Source organism: Haliotis rubra, unplaced genomic scaffold, assembly GCF_003918875.1.
Source record: "Haliotis rubra isolate DU_JTF1 unplaced genomic scaffold, ASM391887v1 Scf347, whole genome shotgun sequence".
NCBI lineage: Eukaryota > Metazoa > Mollusca > Gastropoda > Lepetellida > Haliotidae > Haliotis > Haliotis rubra.
In genome coordinates, this window is record NW_025767021.1 from 267,054 (window position 1) to 290,010 (window position 22,957).

At 40.6% G+C, this 22,957-nt stretch overlaps 3 protein-coding genes across 4 annotated transcripts; 2 read left to right on the plus strand and 1 right to left on the minus strand.

Moving 5' to 3' along the window:
* Positions 1-175: 175 nt before the first annotated feature.
* Positions 176-7,204, minus strand: LOC124284870 (NADH dehydrogenase [ubiquinone] 1 alpha subcomplex subunit 9, mitochondrial-like). The gene is given in 12 exon segments (XM_046720989.1): positions 176-680; positions 1,299-1,365; positions 1,681-1,776; positions 1,941-2,017; positions 2,833-2,900; positions 3,304-3,412; positions 4,001-4,163; positions 5,589-5,665; positions 5,667-5,681; positions 5,844-5,941; positions 6,204-6,383; positions 7,068-7,204. Coding segments are annotated over 12 exon segments (1,170 nt in total). The 5' UTR covers positions 7,114-7,204; the 3' UTR covers positions 176-506.
* A 246-nt stretch (positions 7,205-7,450) lies between these two features.
* On the plus strand, positions 7,451-10,591 carry LOC124284871 (thioredoxin-like protein 4A). Of its 2 annotated transcripts, none has more exons than XM_046720990.1 (2): positions 7,451-7,569; positions 9,614-10,591. In XM_046720990.1, the coding sequence occupies exon 2, from the start codon at positions 9,646-9,648 to the stop codon at positions 10,072-10,074; it is 429 nt and encodes a 142-aa protein (XP_046576946.1). In that variant the 5' UTR covers positions 7,451-7,569; positions 9,614-9,645; the 3' UTR covers positions 10,075-10,591. The 2 variants fall into 2 exon arrangements, with proteins under 2 accessions (XP_046576946.1, XP_046576947.1); XM_046720991.1 differs by lacking the exon at positions 7,451-7,569 and adding an exon at positions 7,797-7,820.
* Positions 10,592-16,736: 6,145 nt separating this feature from the next.
* On the plus strand, positions 16,737-22,957 carry LOC124284895 (renalase-like). The gene is given in 5 exon segments (XM_046721025.1): positions 16,737-16,754; positions 17,030-17,129; positions 17,485-18,188; positions 18,190-18,457; positions 22,671-22,957. Coding segments are annotated over 5 exon segments (1,203 nt in total). The 3' UTR covers positions 22,784-22,957.

A 22,957-nucleotide genomic window follows, 5' to 3' on the forward strand; every position in this document is an offset into this window, starting at 1 on the left:
CTTGAGTTTGTTGCTTCCCTCAGCTATGACCTTGACGTGACTGTGTCCAGAGTAAAAACAACAAAAATCCATGAGATGTCACTGCACAGTATGGTTTCAAAACAAACTATCACTTCATGTTCATGGAAGATTCCAAAACATACAGTCATTCATTCAAGGAAAAGTAACAGAAGGATTTGTTTCAATAATTGTATTTAATTATCCTAGTTTTGCAACCAAACAACCTAATGAAGGAGAGTTTACATTAGGCTGCAGGTTCAGCTTTCTGCACAGACCAGAAAACAGTCCACCAGTTTCACATACAATACTCATATATACAGTAACCACACGCTCTTCAGTGATGTCCACAGTATCAGTTTATTGTAAATGGAGATATTTGACAATACCCCATGAGCAGAAGACAATTTTGAAACTGATTCCCAAAACTGGCCTGATTTGGCAAAGCTTCTGTTTCAAATAACTGACTTAACATCAAAGACAGTTCAACATCCTAAAGCTGGTGAGTTTCATGACACTACAGGAGGTGGAACTGGGTCTGCAAACTCTCCAAGTGCCTCGTCATAGTAGGCATTCATCCGGAAGGGCTTCAGTTCAAAGGGAGCTCGATCCTCCAGCCTCAGCAAGTTGACGCCGAGATCTTCAAGTGTGGGGTTTCCAGTCAGTATGTCGGTGATGTGATCCTGCAACAACATGTCCGCCAGATGCAGGAAGTGAAGAAAGTTGGATGTCCTAATGTCAATAGCACTGCAGCGAGTGAGTATGTTTTTACGACGCTTTTAGCAATATTCCAGCAATATCACAACGGGGGAACACCAGAAATGAGCTTGAAACATTGTACCCATGTGGGGAATCGAACCCGGGTCTTCAGTGTGACGAGCGGACGCTTTAACCATTAGGCTACCCCACCGTCCCAATGTCAATAGCAGAAGGCACAGAAGTAATTAAACCTGCCTAAAACAATGAACCTGTGTGATGAGTGCGATCACATAATTCCCCATTTTACTGGTACTTGGAACAAGATACTGAGAATCCATTCTGTTTTGTGTGACTTCATCCACAAGTAAATTGGAATTCTGTCTAGATCATCTACTCATATTGGTCATCCTATTTACCCAACCCTTTCCTATGCCATTATGATGCCTAAATACACAAAAGGATTATTGAACAAGATTTCGACAGAGACTGGAGATAATGTTCTTTGATTCTCATTATCGCTATAGGTCTTCACCATCTCAGCAGTTCATGGATAATAACTATATCTCCTATGCAAGAACACACTTTATGTTAACTGTTCCTACCTTCTCGATTTTCTCCATGGTATAGACGGGTGATGCTGGAGCCATGGACAAAGCCATTGCTTTCATTCTGAAAAGCAGATATATTTTTCGGTACCAAATTTTACAAAACCCAGAAATACTTACTGAATGTGTGAATCAGTACTTAGGAGTACCTGTCATAACCTTGCCTAGTAACAGACAATTACATTATCACAGGGTACAAGCAACTCAGTGCTGTCCTTGACTGTACCCTTTACAAAGTGTTCCCATTATTGAAAAGGGATATTCAATTTTCGAAATTTACCCAAATACTACGCAATAATATGTGTTGAGAATGGAACATCTATCTTAACTTTCAGTTTTATCATAAAAGGCATTTTTGATATATGTGTATCAAACATACCTGAAAACTGGAGTAAGGTATGACCTCTTGAAGTTCTGGAACCTCATGCATCGGTAGAAATAGTCCACTAAATCAGCCAGATAGTAGCGATGTGGCCTGTATATGTATGAATATATGTCAACCTTTCACAAATCACAAACAGATGTACTTGTATATGCATAAAAAATATATACCCGAACAAAATCTATTCCAAAGAGTAGACAAATTAAAGGACATGTTCAATAGAAGTGAAACACTAGAGCACATGAGAGCACACTGACCCCACAGCATCATATGTTTGTCCAACTGAATCAGGGTTTCTGATGGCCTGGATTACTGCTTCAGCCACATCCGATACCTACAAAACAAACTTTACATTGTGAGTACACAAAGATGAGAACATTAAAAAAGTACTACCATAACTGACATTTAATATGCAGAGAGTTCCAAACTATCCAGAGCTGTCATTAACAGCATCTCTACTACTCAAAACTAGTTAAGCATTAGGCGATTCTTTCAAATTACTGTGATGAGGTGAGGTGAAATAGGGTTTAACATCATACTCGAGAATATTTGCTCAAATGACGACGTAAGCTGTTTTTTTAGTGCCAGCTCATTGAGATACCATGCCGCAGTTAAGCATGAATACCCCACTCAGACACATTATACTGACTCCGAGCCGACCAGTCCTTGTTGTACCCATTAATGCCGAGCACCAGGCAGGGACCAACAAGTACCATATTTTAACATCGTATGGTATGATGCAGCCAGGGAGCAATCCCGCGACCTTCTGCTCTCCAGGCAGATGCTCTAACCACTACACCACGGAGGTGTTCCATATTACTATGGTTAATCTGCCATGGTCCTTAACTTCTAGTTTAGGAAAGTCATGGGTTACTGGGAAACAAGAACAAGCACCCAAACAATGGAAGTCTGCAGGCTCAATCCTTGTTGCCAGCCTTGGACATTCTACTAGAATGAGTGAGTTTGGTTTTACACCGTGTTTAGCAATATTCCAGCAATTCTGGGCTTCACACACTGTCCCCATGTGTGGAATCGAACCCAGGTCTTCGGTGTGACAAGCGAACGCTTTCACCACTAGGCTACCCCACTGCCCCTCATTCTTTGCTGTCGACTAATACATGAATAATCGGATTCGAACTCATGACTTACGAAAACTGGCTGCTTGATAGTGGCATCTCCTTTCTGCCACAATGGCATGGTACCACGCGCTCTCCTGTCTACAAGAGAGTAACAAAATATTCAATCCAAGGCAAACAACCCTTCACACGTCATCTTTTGTAAAATGTTAATTTTTTCTGCTAATCAGTATTTTTATTCAAATCTCTCGAGTCATAAACTACATTACAAAAAAGTCATTGGTTCGTCAGTCTGAATACAAATCAGTATATAAGCATCTTTCACTCAGGATACGTAGTAAGATACTTCATACATGAAAAATATCTTAAACTCTTCAAATTCTTGATCTACTATCTGCTTGATAACCCCAAACTACATAAGACAAATTCATGAAACGATGTTAAGCCTAAAATATTGTCTGCTTCAGTAAATGCTTCATGCTCCCTTTAAGAAGGCATTACTTTCAGTATGTAATGTCTAGGCTCCTGTATCCTGATAACTTACAGACACTGGCATAGTATCTAATGAATCGGTCCTCTGCCCCAAAAATGTCAGCAGGTCTGAAGATGGTGGCATCAGGGAACTCTTCCCTCACAGCCTCTTCACCAGCATACTGAAGGGAGGCAACATAAGGTGGTTACTCTTTAAATACTTGATTACAGTGGGTGGGTGAGTGAGTGGTTGGGCATTTATGCTGGTTTGACAAGTACTTCTGCTATATCACAGTGTTTCAGTTTGGTGGTACGAAATCCTAAGAGATGCATGTCCTATACATTTACCACAATGGTAAAACAAAAATGTTGCTGACAGATCTAGAAACGTAATTGATAAAAACCTGCATTCAAACACATGATCATAGGATTCCTACACACGTCAAATTGAGGTGCCTTGGACAACTGGGCACCGGTATCCCTGTTTGATTAACAGATCTACTGGCAGGGTCTAGTTTTCTTTCTCTCAGAGCATGAACAAATTCCTGAGAAAAAAGAGTCCACGTTTCTCAGTTATCTTATGTATCCAAGTATCATATATCCCTGATATCAATTTGCCTCCACAGTTTTGTTACAGAAAGTGGAGCTGGCATCTCTATGTTCTAATCTCCTTCTCATATGCTTGAAATCAACAACAAATGAAAACTGTCTCTATTTCATGTCTCCAGGGATGGAACCCAATCAGAAGCTGAAATGAAAGCTTCCTTTACCTTAGTTCTGAGGAAGCGTGATCCTCCTTTGATGTAAATCTGTTGTGGATTAGGACTCGCATTGAGGGACGAGAAATGAATGAGCCTCTCCACACCATTCTCACGGGCCAGTCTGGCAATCAGGCGGGCAGTCTCAACATGTACGTCATTGTATTTGAAGTTTCTGAAAAAATATTATGAAACTGTGAAGAAAAGTTAACTGTAAACACAAGCAAGATGAGAAAACAAACTGACATCCTAAATGATGTACCCAAACCGGGTCAAACTTATGACTGACAATAACATGTTATCAGCTGAGAAGTAGAACCTGGACACCTGATAAGCTGCCTGATGCAAGCAGCAAGGTGGGGCTCAGGACCAACATCTGCCGCTGGAGGAGTATCATTGTCCAATTACAATCATCTTTCAATTACATCAAATTGAGTATTGTTTCACACAGCTTTTAGAAATATTCCTACAATGTCATGCTTGGGGACACAAGAAATGTTTTGATTATCATAATCATGGTAGTCACAATTCAAACCCAACCAAGACTGTTTGAAATAGATCACAAAGCTTAAATGCTCCTTGTCTGGATGCCAGTGGTTAATGGCTATGATTGATAAGGGGTTCCTCAAAACAAATACAGTGGTTGCGAACCTAAACGACCCCACAACCTCCTGGTCAGTCCAACCGCCTCAATGGTGTAGTGGTTAGAGCGTCCGCCCGGAGAGCGGAAGGTCGCAGGTTCGATCCCCGACCGCGTCATACCAAAAGACGTTAAAATATGGTACTTGTTGGTCCCTGCCTGGCGCTCGGCATTAATGGGTACAACAAGGACTGGTCAGCTCGGAGTCAGTATAATGTGTCTGAGTGGGGTGTTCATGCTTCACTGCGGCATGGTATCTCAGTGGGCTAGCACTATAAAACCAGCTTCAGTCTTGGCTAGTACAAGCAGACGCACATACACATAAAAATGCATGCACGTCGTCATATGAGCGAAATATTCTCAAGCATGACGATAAACCCAATTTCACCTCACCTGGTCAGTCCAATATTTTCAATTTCCCAAATCATGTAAATATTTGTTTCATATCAGTGAGGCTGGTGGATAAGAGTCCTACTACTCCTATAATTCAGATTGAAATACTGGCTGCTACTTGTATCAATCACTTGAGCACCATTGCTTTCAAGAGTGAAGAAAGCATTGGAACAACATAATACCTACACTGTACAGCACACTGTCATCTATAAAGCAACCACACTTATAATGGGAAATCCCTGCAGAAACCATTAAAACAAAATATTAGTTAATTGCTATTTTGGACAAATACAAAGTTGCACTGACAAACATTAGAACTGAACTGGCCTTCAAATTCAGTGGAACCTGAAATAGATTGTAAGCAATTCTACTCTATGTATAGTTGGACCTCCTTTCATAAACCTTCTTTCTTGGAACCAAAAAAACCATTATAGATGGTAACATAGATTAATTGCCATCCCCCTCCAAGATGTTATTCTTGTAGTGACTCCTTTGGCTCCAGATTTGTTTAATGCTTAGGACACATTAAATCCAATAAGTTATTTATATTTGGGCAGATAGTGTTACCTTGTTTCCCAGTCTCGTCCAATCAGATTGATGACAACATTGGAGTGCTGCAAAACCTTCCTCACAGAGTCGTCATCACCGAATGGAGTATGGCTGGAATACAACACAAGAGTCACTCACTGCATCCGTATAGCACATTGGCTACTTTCAAACAAAACAGGACAGAAATCCTTGACTCTTAAATTTATAAAGTTATTAATAATGTGAATGATGAATCTTAAAATGAAACCACTGACCCGACAAAACAGAACTTACAAAGAACAAGATCTGTCCCAAATCCCCAGACAACTTGAGTCTCTGAATGTCAAGTGGTTCGCTGCGGTAGGGGATAATCACCTGCGACCCTACTTTCCCTGAAAAATGCAATTATAATTTTGATGATACTCCTTACACATCCCTGTGAATGATGTTGTCATTTAACAATATAGATGTGTTGATATTGATCTACTTACACATATACATTGAGCTGATGATATCATTAATAAAGATGATAAAAATGTCAATCAAATTAGCTATTTTTTATATCTATGTTATTTCTGTTCTAATTCTAAATTTTAAGATTGTTAGCTGAATAAATATTCCAAAACTGCTGTGGTTTTAATTGAATATTATTACCTAATCTGTTTACAACATAGCGGCCAACAAACCCAGTTGCACCGAACACAGTAGCTACAATTCCACTGAATGATGATCTTCCGCCACGACCCCTCTTGTAGGCGGCAAGGTTGGTGCTTTCATCTCTCTTGCTGATATAAACAGCACTAACCAAGCGAGGTACTGTTGCCTTTCCATGTCCTACACAAACAACATGTTGACAGACATATCAAAAGTAAACAATGCAATAAAAAATGACTAAATAACATTTAAAAACAACCAACACCATAAAGAATATATCAATGCTTCTAGTTCTATACATGATCATTACTAGTGGCAAGGTAACAGAAAATGTGAAGCTTATTCCAACTTCTGCTGCGCTAAGGTACAATGATCTAGTAGAGTAACTGTTCCATACATATATAGATGTTAATGTTGGCTACGATAAACTGCTTTCTACCCAACTGATCAGTAATGTGAGCTACCTAACGACACGATAAATAACCTGGTAGGCCCTTTCAATCTGACACAACTGTCATAACGCCAAAACCTTCCGGTTAATTCCATACTGTAGCAGTCTTAGGAAGTGAAACTAGTCCAATAATTCAGAACCAGTGCAATGATGGAAATTCATAAATTGCAGGTTTACCGATACAATACAGTAGCACCATGATCAGAAAACATCATAACAATAACTGTTCACAAAAAAATAAAGTTTCAACCGGTGCACTGCAATGTTGGAGGTCAAAGGGACGGTACAGGTTATTATTGTTACTGTGTAGATGGCTATCAAAATAAAGAGTAAATGTGATTGGTGTTATACTTATGAGCATTTCGACAGATATTAATAATTGCGACTGACAATGCAAAAGCTTGGAAACTTACGCCCAACTTGGACGACAGTTTTGGAAACAGTGGCAATCGCCGCCATATTGCCGACTCACATTGCACTATGGGAGAATCTTATTTCATATGAAGTGAATTTTAATGTGTAGCGCAATACGTATTAGCAAATAAACATTGAATCCGAATTTATAAATAAACCTTTATTATACACGTATATAAATTACATGCATGCGATATCGGACCAAAATTACGGACACATGCAAAATATTTACGTACGGCCCAAACCGGAATGGGAATGATGAAAATCAAAAGAACATTCGAATTTGTGCAGCATTTCATTAAATTCTTGACATTTAATTCGGTTTTTAATTTGAAATGTACATAATGAACCGTTACTTTTGTATGACATCAGCCTTCCCTTCCTTTTTCAAAATTCATTCTCCGTTTTAAAGTTTGTTTGTGAAAACCACAGTCTTCACAAGTTGCAGCCACCAACCACGATCATTTAACAATTTTTTAAAAGAAAATCGAAAAGAATTTGGTAAGTGTTTTATTTCACCATTATATAACATTCTAACATTTCGATACATCATAATTCATTCTAACGGGAGTTAAGATTGTGATCACCCAAACAAGTTAATGTGCTTATTATTTCGTGGTGGGAGCGTTTGATTTACGTTTGTGTGGCTCAGAACGACGGCTTTGGCGTTCGTTCATTTCTTTATTTACCCACATGTCGGTACTGAATTTTCAAGGCACTCCACAGTGATACCACCGATAAGCCAAATATCTGTATGTGTCTCTTATCTTGTATAAGTGTATCAGTACTCATTATCCAATACGATCGATTTATATAGCTATAAAATGTACATAACACACTAATTTATGTTTAACTGGTTTTAAGAATTTTTACCATTACAGTTATTCAATACCTGCTAATAAATGTTAGGTACACAATGAATGTACAAGATAGCATATCATGTGGATGATTTTACAAAATGTTCTGTATAGATATATGCAACTAAAATGAGAAACTCCTTCAAGTTAACTATTGACTGAAATACCAGATCCTAAACCCCACATGATACAGAACCGTAACCTAAATTCGTGAATAACCTTGATTCATGGATCGCGGAAATTATCATGCTAGCTCGTAAGCCTCGCTGACAAAAAAGTTTTGAATTTCTGCACTACACGCAAGTACACTAAATATAATTGTCCAGCATTGAGATAAATTGCCCCATATCACTAATACCACCATTACCAAATTTTATTTTTACAAAATGTCAAGTAAAATGTCAAGGTTGCTAGCTCCAACCTTCTCACTTCTCGTTGTCTGTTTTCCTTGGTGTCAGTACTTCTGAATTGGGATGTTGTACATAGTGGTATAAAGTAACCGACTACATAATCCACAAATCAAGGAATATTAGGCATTTTCATATTATTTCAATTTGCTGATACAATGAATAAAATAATCAGTGCGATACAAAATATAATCATGCATTTAAAATATGAATTTCGCCACACTTCCCTTATATCCATGAATCAAGGTTACGCGAGTGTAAATATTAATACCAAATAAATTTAGCTGAATTTACCCCATTAGGTGCTGTAATAATCATGCAAAGTTTAGATGCATTGGTGAAGAGAAGAGACGTTGAAGTATATAATATGATCTGTTCACATGCTACAGAAACAATAGAAGTAACAGTCACTGACCAAGTCATTGCTGGATGAGGTAGCTGAAGACAAAGGGAACCCTATACTAACTAACAAAACTACTTTTCCTATTTATTTGTTCAGTGTGTTTAGGTTCGTTGAGAGAGCTGTTATCTACTCAAGTTTAAAATACATAAATTAAAGTACACAATATTTACATTGTGGTATATAAATTTCATAAAGACAAGCAATCAGTTTTTGTGAGAATCCTTGAGTTTGTTAGCTCGATAGGGTGACTAAACTCTGTACTGTTAAACAATGAATATGTAGCTAGTCTTGCTGAAGGGTTACATAACTGAAAAAGTGGTAGCCTAATGGGCTATTAAAATCCGATTAGCCATGGTTATGATGGTGTCGCAGGCTCTAATGAGTGGTCACTAGCCATTTCTCACATTTATCCCGCATTGTAATTTACAAGATCCTGCATGATATGGTCAAACCTGATATGACACAAACAAATGCCTAGAATGTCACTGTCAAATATCTTGAATGAGACACTGTTAGAAAAAAAAATCTAGAAACTGAGGTACTTGACATATTATTAGTGTGTCAATCATGTTGAAAGAGATGGTTGACTGAAAAAGGAATCCTGTGCTCAGACTATATAAATTGGTTACTAGCATAGGATTATCAAGTCCAATATCAACTATTTACAGGTAACCTTCTCACAGATGAAATAACAGAGTGTGGCATTTAGCAGCTAAAACCTTTTGACTTTCATACATCTAAAGAGTTATATGGGTCTCTTGAAGTTTCAGAATACAGTGGTACCTTCTTCAGCTCACAAAACCATCTTGTCAATGTAAATGTGATGAAGTTCCTGTAGTTGCCTGTGTTGTATTGGTTACCTGTTCATTACTTTTCAGACAGGTATTGAGTGGGGTCTTCATCAGCCAAGATGTCGTACATGTTGCAGCATCTCCACAATGGCTGGCAGGTGGACCAGGCCATATTGTCGGAGGAGGATCGGGTGGTCATCATCCGCTTCGGCCACGACTGGGACCCCAGCTGCATGGTCATGGATGAAACTTTGTACAAGTGTGCCGAGAAAGTGAAGAACTTTGCTGTGATATACTTGGTGGACATTTCTGCAGTTCCAGATTTCAACAAAATGTACGAGTTGTATGACCCCTGCACCTCCATGTTTTTCTACAGAAACAAGCACATCATGATTGATTTGGGTACTGGCAACAACAACAAGATCAACTGGTGTATGGAGGATGTTCAGGAGTTTATTGACATTGTGGAGACAGTGTACCGGGGCCCGAGGAAAGGGCGAGGTTTGGTTGTGTCACCAAAAGACTACTCTACCAAGTACAGATACTGACAGCTTTCACAATTGCATTACCGGTATATGTATCATAAAGTGTCATTGGTCATTTGTTTCGCTATTCATGTTTCACCAACATTGATACAAGTTACCACATTCAGAGTGCTGCAGTGGCCATGTAATGAAAAATAGACAGTTTCTTGAAGTGAAATGCCATTAGAAATGTGTAAACATCAAATAGCCCATAAGTTAACCATAACAAAGGTTGTTGTCAGTAATGACTTATTAAGCATATATATTCACATCCCATGCACATAATAGATAAAGTGAAGGTTTCCATTGCCATAAACACTAACCATCAGAAGTTCTCAAGTTATATATCATTGAAAAGTTGAGAAGCAGTGTAGTTTCTCAATTGTGAAGGCAGACTGTACATTACAATCTGAGGCCCTGTTCAACACATAGACATTTGTTTCGCGATGCCATCTGTTGCCATGGTAACGGACAACATCAGGAAAGACTAATTATTATGATTGTCGTATTGTCTGGGACAGGAAATAAACATGTTGTGCTATGTTGCTTTTTGTGCTTTGTTGGTAAGTATAACTGTCAACATGGTCAAGTGTAGGAATTTGGTTTGTTTTGGTTGACATTCTCTGTGTCTCTGGTCTCATCAATTACAGTGAGAATGAATGGTATGTGAAAGTCAGCAAAAAGCATACTATACTGAACAGCAAACGAAACACAAGTCTGGCTTTTTGTCAAGTTTTTGAATAGAAGACAACCAAAATCATGTCTAGTCATTTATTCTATAGAAAAATGTTCAAATTGATCACAGTCCGTCAAATGGAGAACGCGAAAAGTGACAGACTCTTTAGTAGCACGTATAGCCACCTTGAGCTTGCACACAGGCCGTGCAATGTGGCCTCATTGAGTTCACTAGAGTCTGAAAGGATGCCTGAGGCAATTGGTTCCGCCCAAACACCAATCTCTATTCCAAATGTGCAAGTGTGAGTGGCTGTCTACCTGCCCCAATCCTCCGTCCAATTTCGTCCCAGAATGTTCAATGGGAGCCATATCCGGTAACGAGATGGCCATAGCAAAATGTTAATGTTGTTCTGAGCCAGACAATCCATCGACACCCTTGCTGTGTGAGGGCTGCAAACGTCATTGGCGTTGTTGACGTGCCAAAATTGGCCCCACATATGGCCTTCAGCAGTGGATTCCAGCAGCCGGAAGACGACGCCTAATCGTATCGCTGGACACTGCTCCCCTTGACCCAAGAACTAAGGCTGCTGTTACTGTTGCTGCTTGAGTTCGGTTCCTTAGATGAGTGACCCGGATGAACCGATCTTGCGTATGAGTTGTTACTCGTTGCCGTCCGGTACAGGGACTATCAGCAGCAACCCCTGTTTGCTGATGACGTTGAGCAAGTCGTGTAATGGTGGTAAAATGACAGCCCAATTGTCTAGCTACCTCCGTGCAACTTTCCAATGGCCATTCCCCTCTGCTCAGTCGTTAGTCTAGGCATCGTTTGTGTGGCGTGTACACCTCCTAGCGTCAATGCTGAACTCTTTTGACACAAACCTTTATAAAGGATACCTCAGAGTGAAATGCATGTTTTCCATCCAGAACTGTCAATGCACGTGCTAAAATTATTGTTTTGTTGCACTCACTGTTGGTGTGTTTGTGCCAGTGTTTCGTATGGACGTCAAATTGCATGACATCTCATCGGGGATCATGACGTCACTTTACCATGAACGTTCCATAAACATGAACGCTTACCTTCATGAAATTTCATTTTTTCGAAACTTGCGTTTCTTTTGCTGTTCAGTATATTTCTTACTGGTCTGCAAATAATCAAGTATTGGCCAAGCAAAACAGTGATTGATAGTGTGAGTAAAAATCCAGAAGTAATGATCAGTCAACGTCCCTCAGTGTGACGTCCTGATACAGTGGTGACAAGAATGGAATCCTGGGGATACATCCTTATGAACAAGTGTCTCATTGTCGTGAGGTAAACGGAAAGTAGGTACCAGTACATGAATATCTAATAAAATTTGGTATGTGCATAGTAAACAAACAATACATCACTTGGACATGGTAGTTTTTTTCAGTCTATTTGACCAGTGTAAAACACATGCTGTGTGAAACATTTCCACTTGTTTGGGAAACCAGAAAATTACAAAACCAAAACATATGTCTCAAGTGACTTTCAGTAAATAAGAAAATAATTGAGATTTGAACCTTGAACAAATCATCTGAATCGGAGTGGAATTGTTTTGGTCCAGTGTACCTTATACTGCACAAAGAGTATTATGTATGTGAAATATATTGTAACAGAATCTGAACTTTATCAACTTTAATAATTCAAAACTCTAACATGTACAGATACATGGTGTGTCATCTGTAAATAAAGCATAAATTATGAAAACCCTAAAGAATTATGTTTGTGCATGTTGTGAAATCAATGGAATGTTTCCATCTACGACTCATGGTCAAAGGGAGATAATTCTGTCGAATTACCTCCCTTGCACCACACAGCCAGCTTATGTAAGCCCGTCACCAGCTGCAACAACACACGTCGTGGATAGTACCCTTGAGGTTTGTTTTAATATTTCTCATTGTAATCCAACTAGCGTACATCCATGGACTTTGATCAGTAGGCGAACGAACATTGAAAGCTTGAATGTTAAAAAACTCAGTGATGTTTTCCCTCCTGTTGACGTGAAGCCGGCGCCAAGTAGGCCAATAAAGATCCCGAACATTGTACTTCAGCATAACATACTCATTTTCCGCTTACACATGCCTGTCTGCTAAACGAACGGTCAGATGTTTACTAGTACATGTACCACATGAAAATGCGATCAGATATCTTTCTTTAAGTTCTGAACTACCACCAGGCATATAGAGTGTCGTTAAATCAATAAATGTGGTCTCTCTTTACACGAACACACAATTTACTGAATGTCCTATACTTACAATCCAACAAAGAATCAGAACCAAGAATCTGTGCTTCAGAACGTTAATCTGAATATGAGGTAGGCAGTACGAGTTGTTATATCCCAGTATCACCCCTAGACCTAATTTGCAGTAAAAATAAGTTTGTGGGATAACAAAACCTTTTTCAAAGGATCCAGACTGAAGAAATAATATTTTCCAGCCAAAAGTAACATCTGACCAGGAATCTTGTTTCTGGATAACTTTATTGCTGGGCCACACTTGAACACCCATCTAGCATTACTCTTTTCAAAAGTGATTCCCAATTTCTTGTGCTCAACACAAAGTTAGGTCAAGAATACTGTGTAACAGAGGTATTCTTAGATGATAGTTTAATGAGGATCGAATACTTGTGGAGGTTTTCAGGGATCTATTCCAGACTGGTAACGTGGGATATGGAGATCCCCAGTTGGCTCTCAGTCCATAAAACTGGACTAACAAAACGCCCTGAATGATAAAATATACATCAATTAATACATGTCTCTCATATATGTAATACATATCATGTTATACATTCAGTATAGTTCTATTTATAATACCCAGATTTAAACAAAGACATGTGCTCTAATTATCACTCACATATATGACAACTATTATTACTAATATTTACAATCACATTCTGAAAACAATACCTCACCTCGTCTCAGGGATGCAGGCAGAATAGTCCAACAGCTAATATGAACATCTCATTCTCAGTGAAACTAAATAAACAAAACATTGCCTAAGTATACTTCTAGTATATACAGATATACATCATAAACGGCATTAGCGTACACGCAAATGGTAACCTGACTGACCCTAGTATACACATAAATATGCATATAGAAACTAAACCTTATTATAAACATGCATGGTACACATTACTGTATCATGTCAATCATAAAATAGCTAATACATATACATGCTACGTACACATGACACAAATTGCAGTATCATGGTGGTATAAAATACCCTACAAACAAACTCATACCAGCATACTAATGTACTGGAATACAATACATCATACATTTGTCTAAAATACTAGGTTACTAGGTATGCATATATTTATTGACAAACACCTAACATACCGATACACTAAATATGATAAAACACAATTCCTTAAACCCATGTAATCTAACACACTAGATCCTAATAGCCCTACTATACATATAATACTAAAAGATCTAACTTAACTTACCCCATAATGTGCTGGTGTTGTGCTGTGATAGTGCTAAGGAGAAAAATGTAGACTGCTACAAGTGAAAGGCAGTGGAAAGCTTTAAATATGACAAGAAGCTGAAATCTATAAAACAATAGGAACCTTGACAACAGGCCAATGTGGAGTTTGAACCTGACACAGATCACTTAACCAAGTAACAATAGACCCCAAGCTAGCTTACCAGTGAGTTAGTTAAACAGTGCACATGTTAGTGTTAACACAGGCCAGTTTGGTAATGATAATGTTTATGTCTAAGTTTAAAATAATGAAGTTTAACACATTAAAATGGCACACTTATTTACACACTGTTACAACTGCATAAGTCATATGCTGATTGCAGGAACAGAAAACAATGGCGTCACTGGCTCAGCATCCTCAGTAGCCATCAAATATTTCTGCAGAACTCCGCAAATGTCCCAGAGAAAACGGCGCAGACCTCAACAACGCACTATCCAAACTGCACTGTTGTGTAGTTAGGTACCCTCCTGTTATTCTCGTAACATCTACCTTTAACACACAACTACTGCAGTACTTACAAGTAACAGTAGTTACAAGAATGTTGTTAGGTCTTAAGTTCTCTTAACCAGTCAAAAATGCCATTACATAAGTAGTCCAGAAGCTCAAATCAAGATGTTCGAAGGTTTCCATGTGTAGAAGAATGCTAATTCAGTCTCTGAGGAAGGAGTAAGACACAGATTCAGTATCATGGCATATACATTTGACAAGGAAAACTATGAACCAACTCTTCATCTAGTATCTGCTACTTTGTTATCCCTTGCCTGGGAGGATTACGGCACTGAGAGTAAAGTTATAGGTATCGCTGATCCAGAGCAGACTATGCATGTACATTTATCATGTCTTTACTGTGAGTTGAGTCATTTTATCAAGCTTCGTACAGTCCTATTATCAGTACAGACACTCGCTCATGAGTGATTCTGTTTACAGCTGCTGAATTGATGGCGAAAGCTGAATATAGTTAATATGCCAAGCCTGTAAACCAGGGAAGTCACACTCAGGGCTTATGTGATCTCCATACACCCCACCACACCCATCTGAACAAGCATCATGATGGAGACTTGTGATAGGGTGCTTGTCCTGTCTCCTCTCAGTACCAGGGAACATCAAGGGAACCAATCCAGCGGTGTATGTCGGCTTTAAAGTCAATTGACAGCCATACTCGGTGGTTTCTATGTACCATAGCTGTTCTTTAGCAATAGTGTTCATCTCAAGAACCGTCTACCACCTCTAGCCACCTGGCTTAACCAACTGAGCTTCCTGCCAGTATCGAGAGTTTGTGGTTACTGGCACTGAATAGTCCTACAGCACCAACAGTCGAGGACAGGGTATAAGAAACCATGTCTAATAACTCACCAAGAAATGTAAGCTGTGTTGAGTACAGGCAGTTTTTGTCCAGTTAATGATAAGACCTAGATATTCCAAACGTGCTTGAAATGCTGTTCACTAGGTATAGTTGCTAACATTTACAAAGTGGATTCATCACCTCTCAAGATGTTTTACCCAACTGAAACATATACAAGTGAAATTACAAGCCACCAGTTATCATTTTTAAAACAATGGCAATACACTTTTGACAAACCTGTTTGAAGTGTCACGCAACAAAGAAATTCACCTGAAGCAAACTTGTGGGCATGCTCTGATGATGTAATTTGATATATTTGTGAGGCTATGATCTATAGATTATGATAACCATTCTGAACAATGCAGCTGTGTGATGCTGTGGTGCTTCATATTTCTGAGACCAATCATCTTTAGGATTGTTAACATGCAAATGTGCAAATATTGGAATTATTTAGAAATTCCAGGGCTGATATGAGTCTTAATTTATGGCCTTGTTACTTGATCCCATAATATCTACCTGGATACCCACTGTAGGTCTCAAGAGTTGGGTATACAATGTCTCATTGGAAATTGTCTTACAAGAGTCCGGTGGCTGAAAAAAATATCTGAAACATATAGTAAAAAAGAATCTAATCACACATGCACCAAAACTGATTGCAGTTTTAATTTTTCTCAAACATATTCATGTCCGAGGGATTATGTAAATCAGCTATTTATAGTGCAGCCATAGAGTTCTATTGTTTGATATATGATACAATGATCTAATCATTGAAGGTTATCAAAGAAGCTGAGTTTTGTCTGTAGTAAAATGTGTGGATGTCAGAAGGCATGTCGGCATTGTTAGAAAGTAATGTGAATATTGACAGCTCGTAGTGAAACCAAGTAGTTATGTTGGTATTTCATTAACACATATAACATCACTACCCATGGGTCAGGGTCGTCCTGTGGGTACCTGGGTCCCACTCAGGTACCCATGGGTCAGGGTCGTCCTGTGGGTACCTGGGTCTCACTCAGGTACCCATGGGTCAGGGCCGTCCTGTGGGTACCTGGGTCTCACTCAGGTACCCATTGGGTGAGGGTTGTCCTGTGTGTACCTGGGTCTCACTCAGGTACCCATGGGTCAGGGCCGTCCTGTGGGTACCTGGGTTCCACTCAGATACCCATGGGTCAGGGTCGTCCTGTAGGTACCGGGGTCTCACTCAGGTACCCATGGGTCAGGGCTGTCCTGTGGGTACCTGGGTCTCACTCAGGTACCCATGGGTCAGGGCCGTCCTGTGGGTACCTGGGTCTCACTCAGGTACCCATGGGTCAGGGTCGTCCTGTGGGTACCTGGGTTCCACTCAGGTACCCATGGGTCTGGGTTTTCTTGTGGGTACCTGGTACCCATGGGTCAGGGTCGTCCTGTAGGTACCTGGGTCTCAGGTCTCATGAGACCCAGGTATATTCATCTGAAAGAGTAACATACTGGCCATTGTAGGTGGAGGTATCTCTGGCCTGGTGTGTGCTGCCAGACTAGGGCAGCTGAACATCCATGATGTCACCGTGTTTGATACAGGTAATGTAGCACTCCCGGTCATATGATGGCTGCCACCACCTGTTTCTATGTTTCTGACCTGAGGAAGGAGGTACAAATATTGAAAACATTGAACCAGACCAATGGTAAATTAACCTGAAAACACTTTGTGCTTGAACAGTATTTGAAGCAGTATCAACCACTGGCAGACTGTATATGATATACACAGAGGCGTGGCAGGTGGAACCAGAGGTGAAGGTCAACATTCTAACACTCCATTGGTATTGTGGTTCTTAGTTGTAATAATTCAAGGAAATCTTTTTGAATAAAGTACATAAAGCAGTGCCTGCTTTTACAAGATTAGAGATATTTATGTTCTCATTGCTTCACCCTGCAGGTCAAAACGCAGTGGGAGGGCGCTGTTCAACCCGCCATGTACAGATTGAGGGGAAGACATACATATTTGATCACTCCGCCCAGTACTTTACGGTCTCTGACAAACGGTTTGCAAAAATTGTGAGTTTTCTGCATTCAAAAGGGGCAGTGAAAGTGTGGCCAGGGAAGATTGGACATCTGAAGAAGGGCAGATTCTCCACAGATGCTGGTATCACACAGGCTTTTATTGGCAGTGAGGGGATGAGGTCCGTGGTGGAGTGTCTGGCATCACTCAGTAAAGTACAGCGGCCATGTTGGGTTGGGAATGTCAGCTTCGACAGCGTGTCCAGGAAATGGCAGGTAGACAAGTATGGCTTCTTTGACTATTTGGTTGTGGCTCATAATGGTAAGTGTGCCGACAAGCTGATGTCCAGCGCTGGAGTACCTGACGTTCACCGACTGCTGAGAGTGAGGTTTGGGGATGAGCTTGTTGTCCGGGATCACCGGATGCAGCTCTGTTCATTGTGGGTCCTACTTGTTGCCTTCAGGGAGCCACTTAAACTCTCCTTCCAGGGAGCTCATGTTGAACATCAAGATATATCATGGATTGCAAACAACACTGCCAAGCTGGGTCAGAAGTTTCCCGCAAGTAAAATTGAATGTTGGACTGTATTTAGTACAAGAGAGTTTGGTACAGCAAACAAGGTTCCCCAGGAAAACATTCCTCCCGGGGAAGGCTCAAGGTGTAACAAACAAGCTTCTAGCTGCATTCAGTCAGGCAACAGGGAAGGGCCAGCTCCCGGAAGTGGTGTATTCCCGGGTACAGTTGTGGGGGGCCGCTGTGCCCATGAATGTGCTGGCAACAGATGAAGAGTGTGTGTTTGACAGCTTCAACAATGTGGGTGTCTGTGGGGACTGGCTGGTCAGCCCTTGTATCCAGGGAGCAGCGGTCAGCGGACTCGCGCTGGCAGAGAGGATACATCAACACTGTAACGGTAGGAGTCATTCATTCATATATGCAATCTTTGAGAATGGTTAAATTCATAACATTTATATATGTAGGATGCTCTTTCGGAAACAAAGTGAATCTTTTGTACACAATGTGTACAAGAGATGTGCTACCCAGTTTTCTTAGAGTGTAAAGAAACGGTTGAATTCATTTTTTTGTGCTTACGACTACTAGGACAGATGCTTGCCAGATCTCATTATAAATGTATTGTCATTTAAGGGATTTGTTTTTCAGACCCTGTAATAAATCTGTTATACATCTAGTAATCTTGCAATTGCAATGGTTCATCTGTACAAACTAAACCATTTCAGCAAACACCTTTAATTAAGTCACTGAATTTGAATATGACCCATCGCATGATGAGCATTGAAGTGTCGTGGTGTATTTTGACTCCTCTGATAGAAAACAAGATGGCATCTGGTACTGGAAAACAAGATGGCGTCTGGTACTATTATATCTCATTGTTTACAGCAAGGTTACTGTAACAACTTGAAGGCTTCATAAACTTTAGAGAGAACAAATGATTAGTCTTGGTGAGGTCGACTGTGAACTTGATCCTATCTGACCACCTCCTGTTTCAGGTACACAGGTCCTTGTTTACACATACTGACCTTCTGCAGAGTAGCTGTTTGTATAATATTGCAGTGTAAAGGATGTGCTCCCTAGGTGTTATAGATATATTGCAGTGTAAAGGATGTGCACCCCAGGTGTTATAGATGTATTACTGTGTAAAGGATGTGCTCCCTAGGTGTTATAGATGTATTACTGTGTAAAGGATGTGCACCCCAGGTGTTATATATGTATTGCAGTGTAAAGGATGTGCTCCCTAGGTGTTATAGATGTATTACTGTGTAAAGGATGTGCACCCCAGGTGTTATATATGTATTGCAGTGTAAAGGATGTGCTCCCCAGGTGTTATAGATGTATTGCAGGTGATTATAGATGTATTACTGTGTAAAGGATGTGCACCCCAGGTGTTATATATGTATTGCAGTGTAAAGGATGTGCCCCAGGTGTTATAGATGTATTGCCCTGTAAAGATGTGCTCCCCAGGTGTTCTAGATGTATTGCCGCAGTGTAAAGGATGTGCTCCCCCAGGTGTTCTATATGTATTGCAGTGTAAATTGCTCCCCCAGGTGTTATATATGTATTGCGTGTAAAGGATGTGCTCTCCAGGTGTTCTCCGTGTAAAGGATATGCACCCCAGGTGGTCTAGATATATTGCAGTGTAAAGGATGTGCTCCCCAGGTGTTATAGATGTATTGCAGTGTAAAGGATGTGCTCCCCAGGTGTTATAGATGTATTGCAGTGTAAAGGATGTGCTGCCAGGTGTATTGCAGTGTAAAGGATGTGCTGCCAGGTGTTATAGATGTATTGCAGTGTAAAGGATGTGCACCCCAGGTGTTATAGATGTATTGCAGTGTAAAGGATGTGCTCCCAGGTGTTATAGATGTATTGCAGTGTAAAGGATGTGCTCCCCAGGTGGTCTAGATGTATTGCAGTGTAAAGGATGTGCTCCCCAGGTGTTATAGATGTATTGCAGTGTAAAGGATGTGCACCCCAGGTGGTTCTAGATGTATTGCAGTGTAAAGGATGTACCCCAGGTGGTCTAGATATATGGTGTAAAGGATGTGCTCCCCAGGTGTTCTAGATGTATTGCAGTGTAAAGGATGTGCACCCCAGGTGTTCTAGATGTATTGCCGTGTAAAGGATGTGCACCCCAGGTGGTCTAGATATATTGCAGTGTAAAGGATGTGCTCCCCAGGTGTTCTAGATGTATTGCAGTGTAAAGGATGTGCTCACCAGGTGTTATAGATGTATTGCAGTGTAAAGGATGTGCTCCCCAGGTGGTCTAGATGTATTGCAGTGTAAAGGATGTGCTGCCAGGTGTTCTAGATGTATTGCAGTGTAAAGGATGTGCTGCCCAGGTGTTATAGATATATTGCAGTGTAAAGGATGTGCTCCCCAGGTGTTATAGATGTATTGAAGTGTAAAGGATGTGCTCCCCAGGTGTTATAGATGTATTGCAGTGTGCACCCCAGGTGTTATAGATGACTGTGTAAAGAATGTGCTCCCAGGTGTTATAGATGTATTGCAGTGTAAAGGATGTGCACCCCAGGTGTTATAGATGTATTGCAGTGTAAAGGATGTGCTCACCAGGTGTTATAGATGTATTGCAGTGTAAAGGATGTGCTCCCAGGTGGTCTATATGTATTGCAGTGTAAAGGATGTGCTGCCAGGTGTTATAGATGTATTGCAGTGTAAAGGATGTGCTGCCCAGGTGTTATAGATATATTGCAGTGTAAAGGATGTGCTCACCAGGTGGTCTAGATGTATTGCAGTGTAAAGGATGTGCTGCCCAGGTGTTATAGATGTATTGCAGTGTAAAGGATGTGCTCCCCAGGTGTTATAGATGTATTGCAGTGTAAAGGATGTGCTCCCCAGGTGGTCTAGATGTATTGCAGTGTAAAGGATGTGCTCCCCAGGTGTTATAGATGTATTGCAGTGTAAAGGATGTGCTGCCAGGTGTTATAGATGTATTGCAGTGTAAAGGATGTGCTTCCCAGGTGTTATATATGTATTGCAGTGTAAAGGATGTGCTGCCAGGTGTATTGCAGTGTAAAGGATGTGCTGCCAGGTGTTATAGATGTATTGCAGTGTAAAGGATGTGCTCCCCAGGTGTTATAGATGTATTGCAGTGTAAAGGATGTGCTCCCCAGGTGGTCTATATGTATTGCAGTGTAAAGGATGTGCTGCCAGGTGTTATAGATGTATTGCAGTGTAAAGGATGTGCTCCCCAGGTGTTATAGATGTATTGCAGTGTAAAGGATGTGCACCCCAGGTGGTATTAGATGTAATTGCAGTGTAAAGGATGTGCTCCCAGGTGTTATATAGATGTATTGCAGTGTAAAGGATGTACCCCAGGTGTTATAGATGTATTGCAGTGTAAAGAATGTGCCCCCAGGTGTTATAGATGTATTGCAGTGTAAAGGATGTGCACCCCAGGTGTTATAGATGTATTGCAGTGTAAAGGATGTGCTCCCAGGTGTTATAGATGTATTGCAGTGTAAAGGATGTGCTCCCCAGGTGTTATAGATGTATTGCAGTGTAAAGGATGTGCTCCCCAGGTGGTCTATATGTATTGCAGTGTAAAGGATGTGAACCCCAGGTGGTCTATATGTATTGCAGTGTAAAGGATGTGCACCCCAGGTGTTATAGATGTATTGCCGTGTAAAGAATGTGCTCCCCAGGTGTTATAGATGTATTGCAGTGTAAAGGATGTGCTCCCCAGGTGTTATAGATGTATTGCAGTGTAAAGGATGTGCTCCCCAGGTGTTATAGATGTATTGCAGTGTAAAGGATGTGCACCCCAGGTGTTATAGATGTATTGCAGTGTAAAGGATGTGCTCCCCAGGTGTTCTAGATGTATTGCAGTGTAAAGGATGTGCACCCCAGGTGTTATAGATGTATTGCAGTGTAAAGGATGTACCCCAGGTGTTATAGATGTATTGCAGTGTAAAGGATGTGCTCCCCAGGTGTTATATATGTATTGCAGTGTAAAGGATGTGCACCCCAGGTGTTATAGATGTATTGCAGTGTAAAGGATGTGCACCCCAGGTGGTCTATATGTATTGCAGTGTAAAGGATGTGCACCCCAGGTGGTCTATATGTATGTAAAGGATTGCAGGTGTATGTATTGCAGTGTAAAGGATGTGCACCCCAGGTGTTATATATGTATTGCAGTGTAAAGGATGTGCTACCCAGGTGTTCTATATGTATTGCAGTGTAAAGGATGTTCTACCCAGGTGTTCTAGATGTATTGCAGTGTAAAGGATGTTCTACCCAGGTGTTCTAGATGTATTGCCGTGTAAAGGATGTGCACCCCAGGTGTTCTATATGTATTGCAGTGTAAAGGATGTGCTCCCCAGGTGGTCTAGATGTATTGCAGTGTAAAGGATGTTCTACCCAGGTGTTCTAGATGTATTGCAGTGTAAAGGATGTGCTCCCCAGGTGTTTATGAGGCTCACATTCTGTTGTTTTCTTTGCAGTGTAACATCTATAGTTCCGAGGTTTCGTTGTCATGGTTATCTGGCATAATGTACAGAGGTATTCTGTTTAATCTTTTCATACTTTTAAGACTTTAATGCAACTTTAATACAATCCAATGAAGTAAGACAAAACACCATCTTATGTTTCAGGACTGGTCACCACCAGCACCAGTTTGAAACCTGTGTTTGTGCCGGCCAGTGGTCACATTATAGGAGCCTTCCCCACAGACCAGAACATGATCTTCACTCCCAGCAAGTCATAGCAGATGCTTGCCAACACAGACCAGAACATGATGTTCACTCCCAGCAAGTTGAAGCAGGTGCTTGCCAGCACAGCCAGGAAAGTCATAGCAGGTGCTTGCCAACACAGACAGGAACATGATCTTCACTCAACACTTGGGAAGTGGACAAATAAACACATTGCATGTGCACTTTGT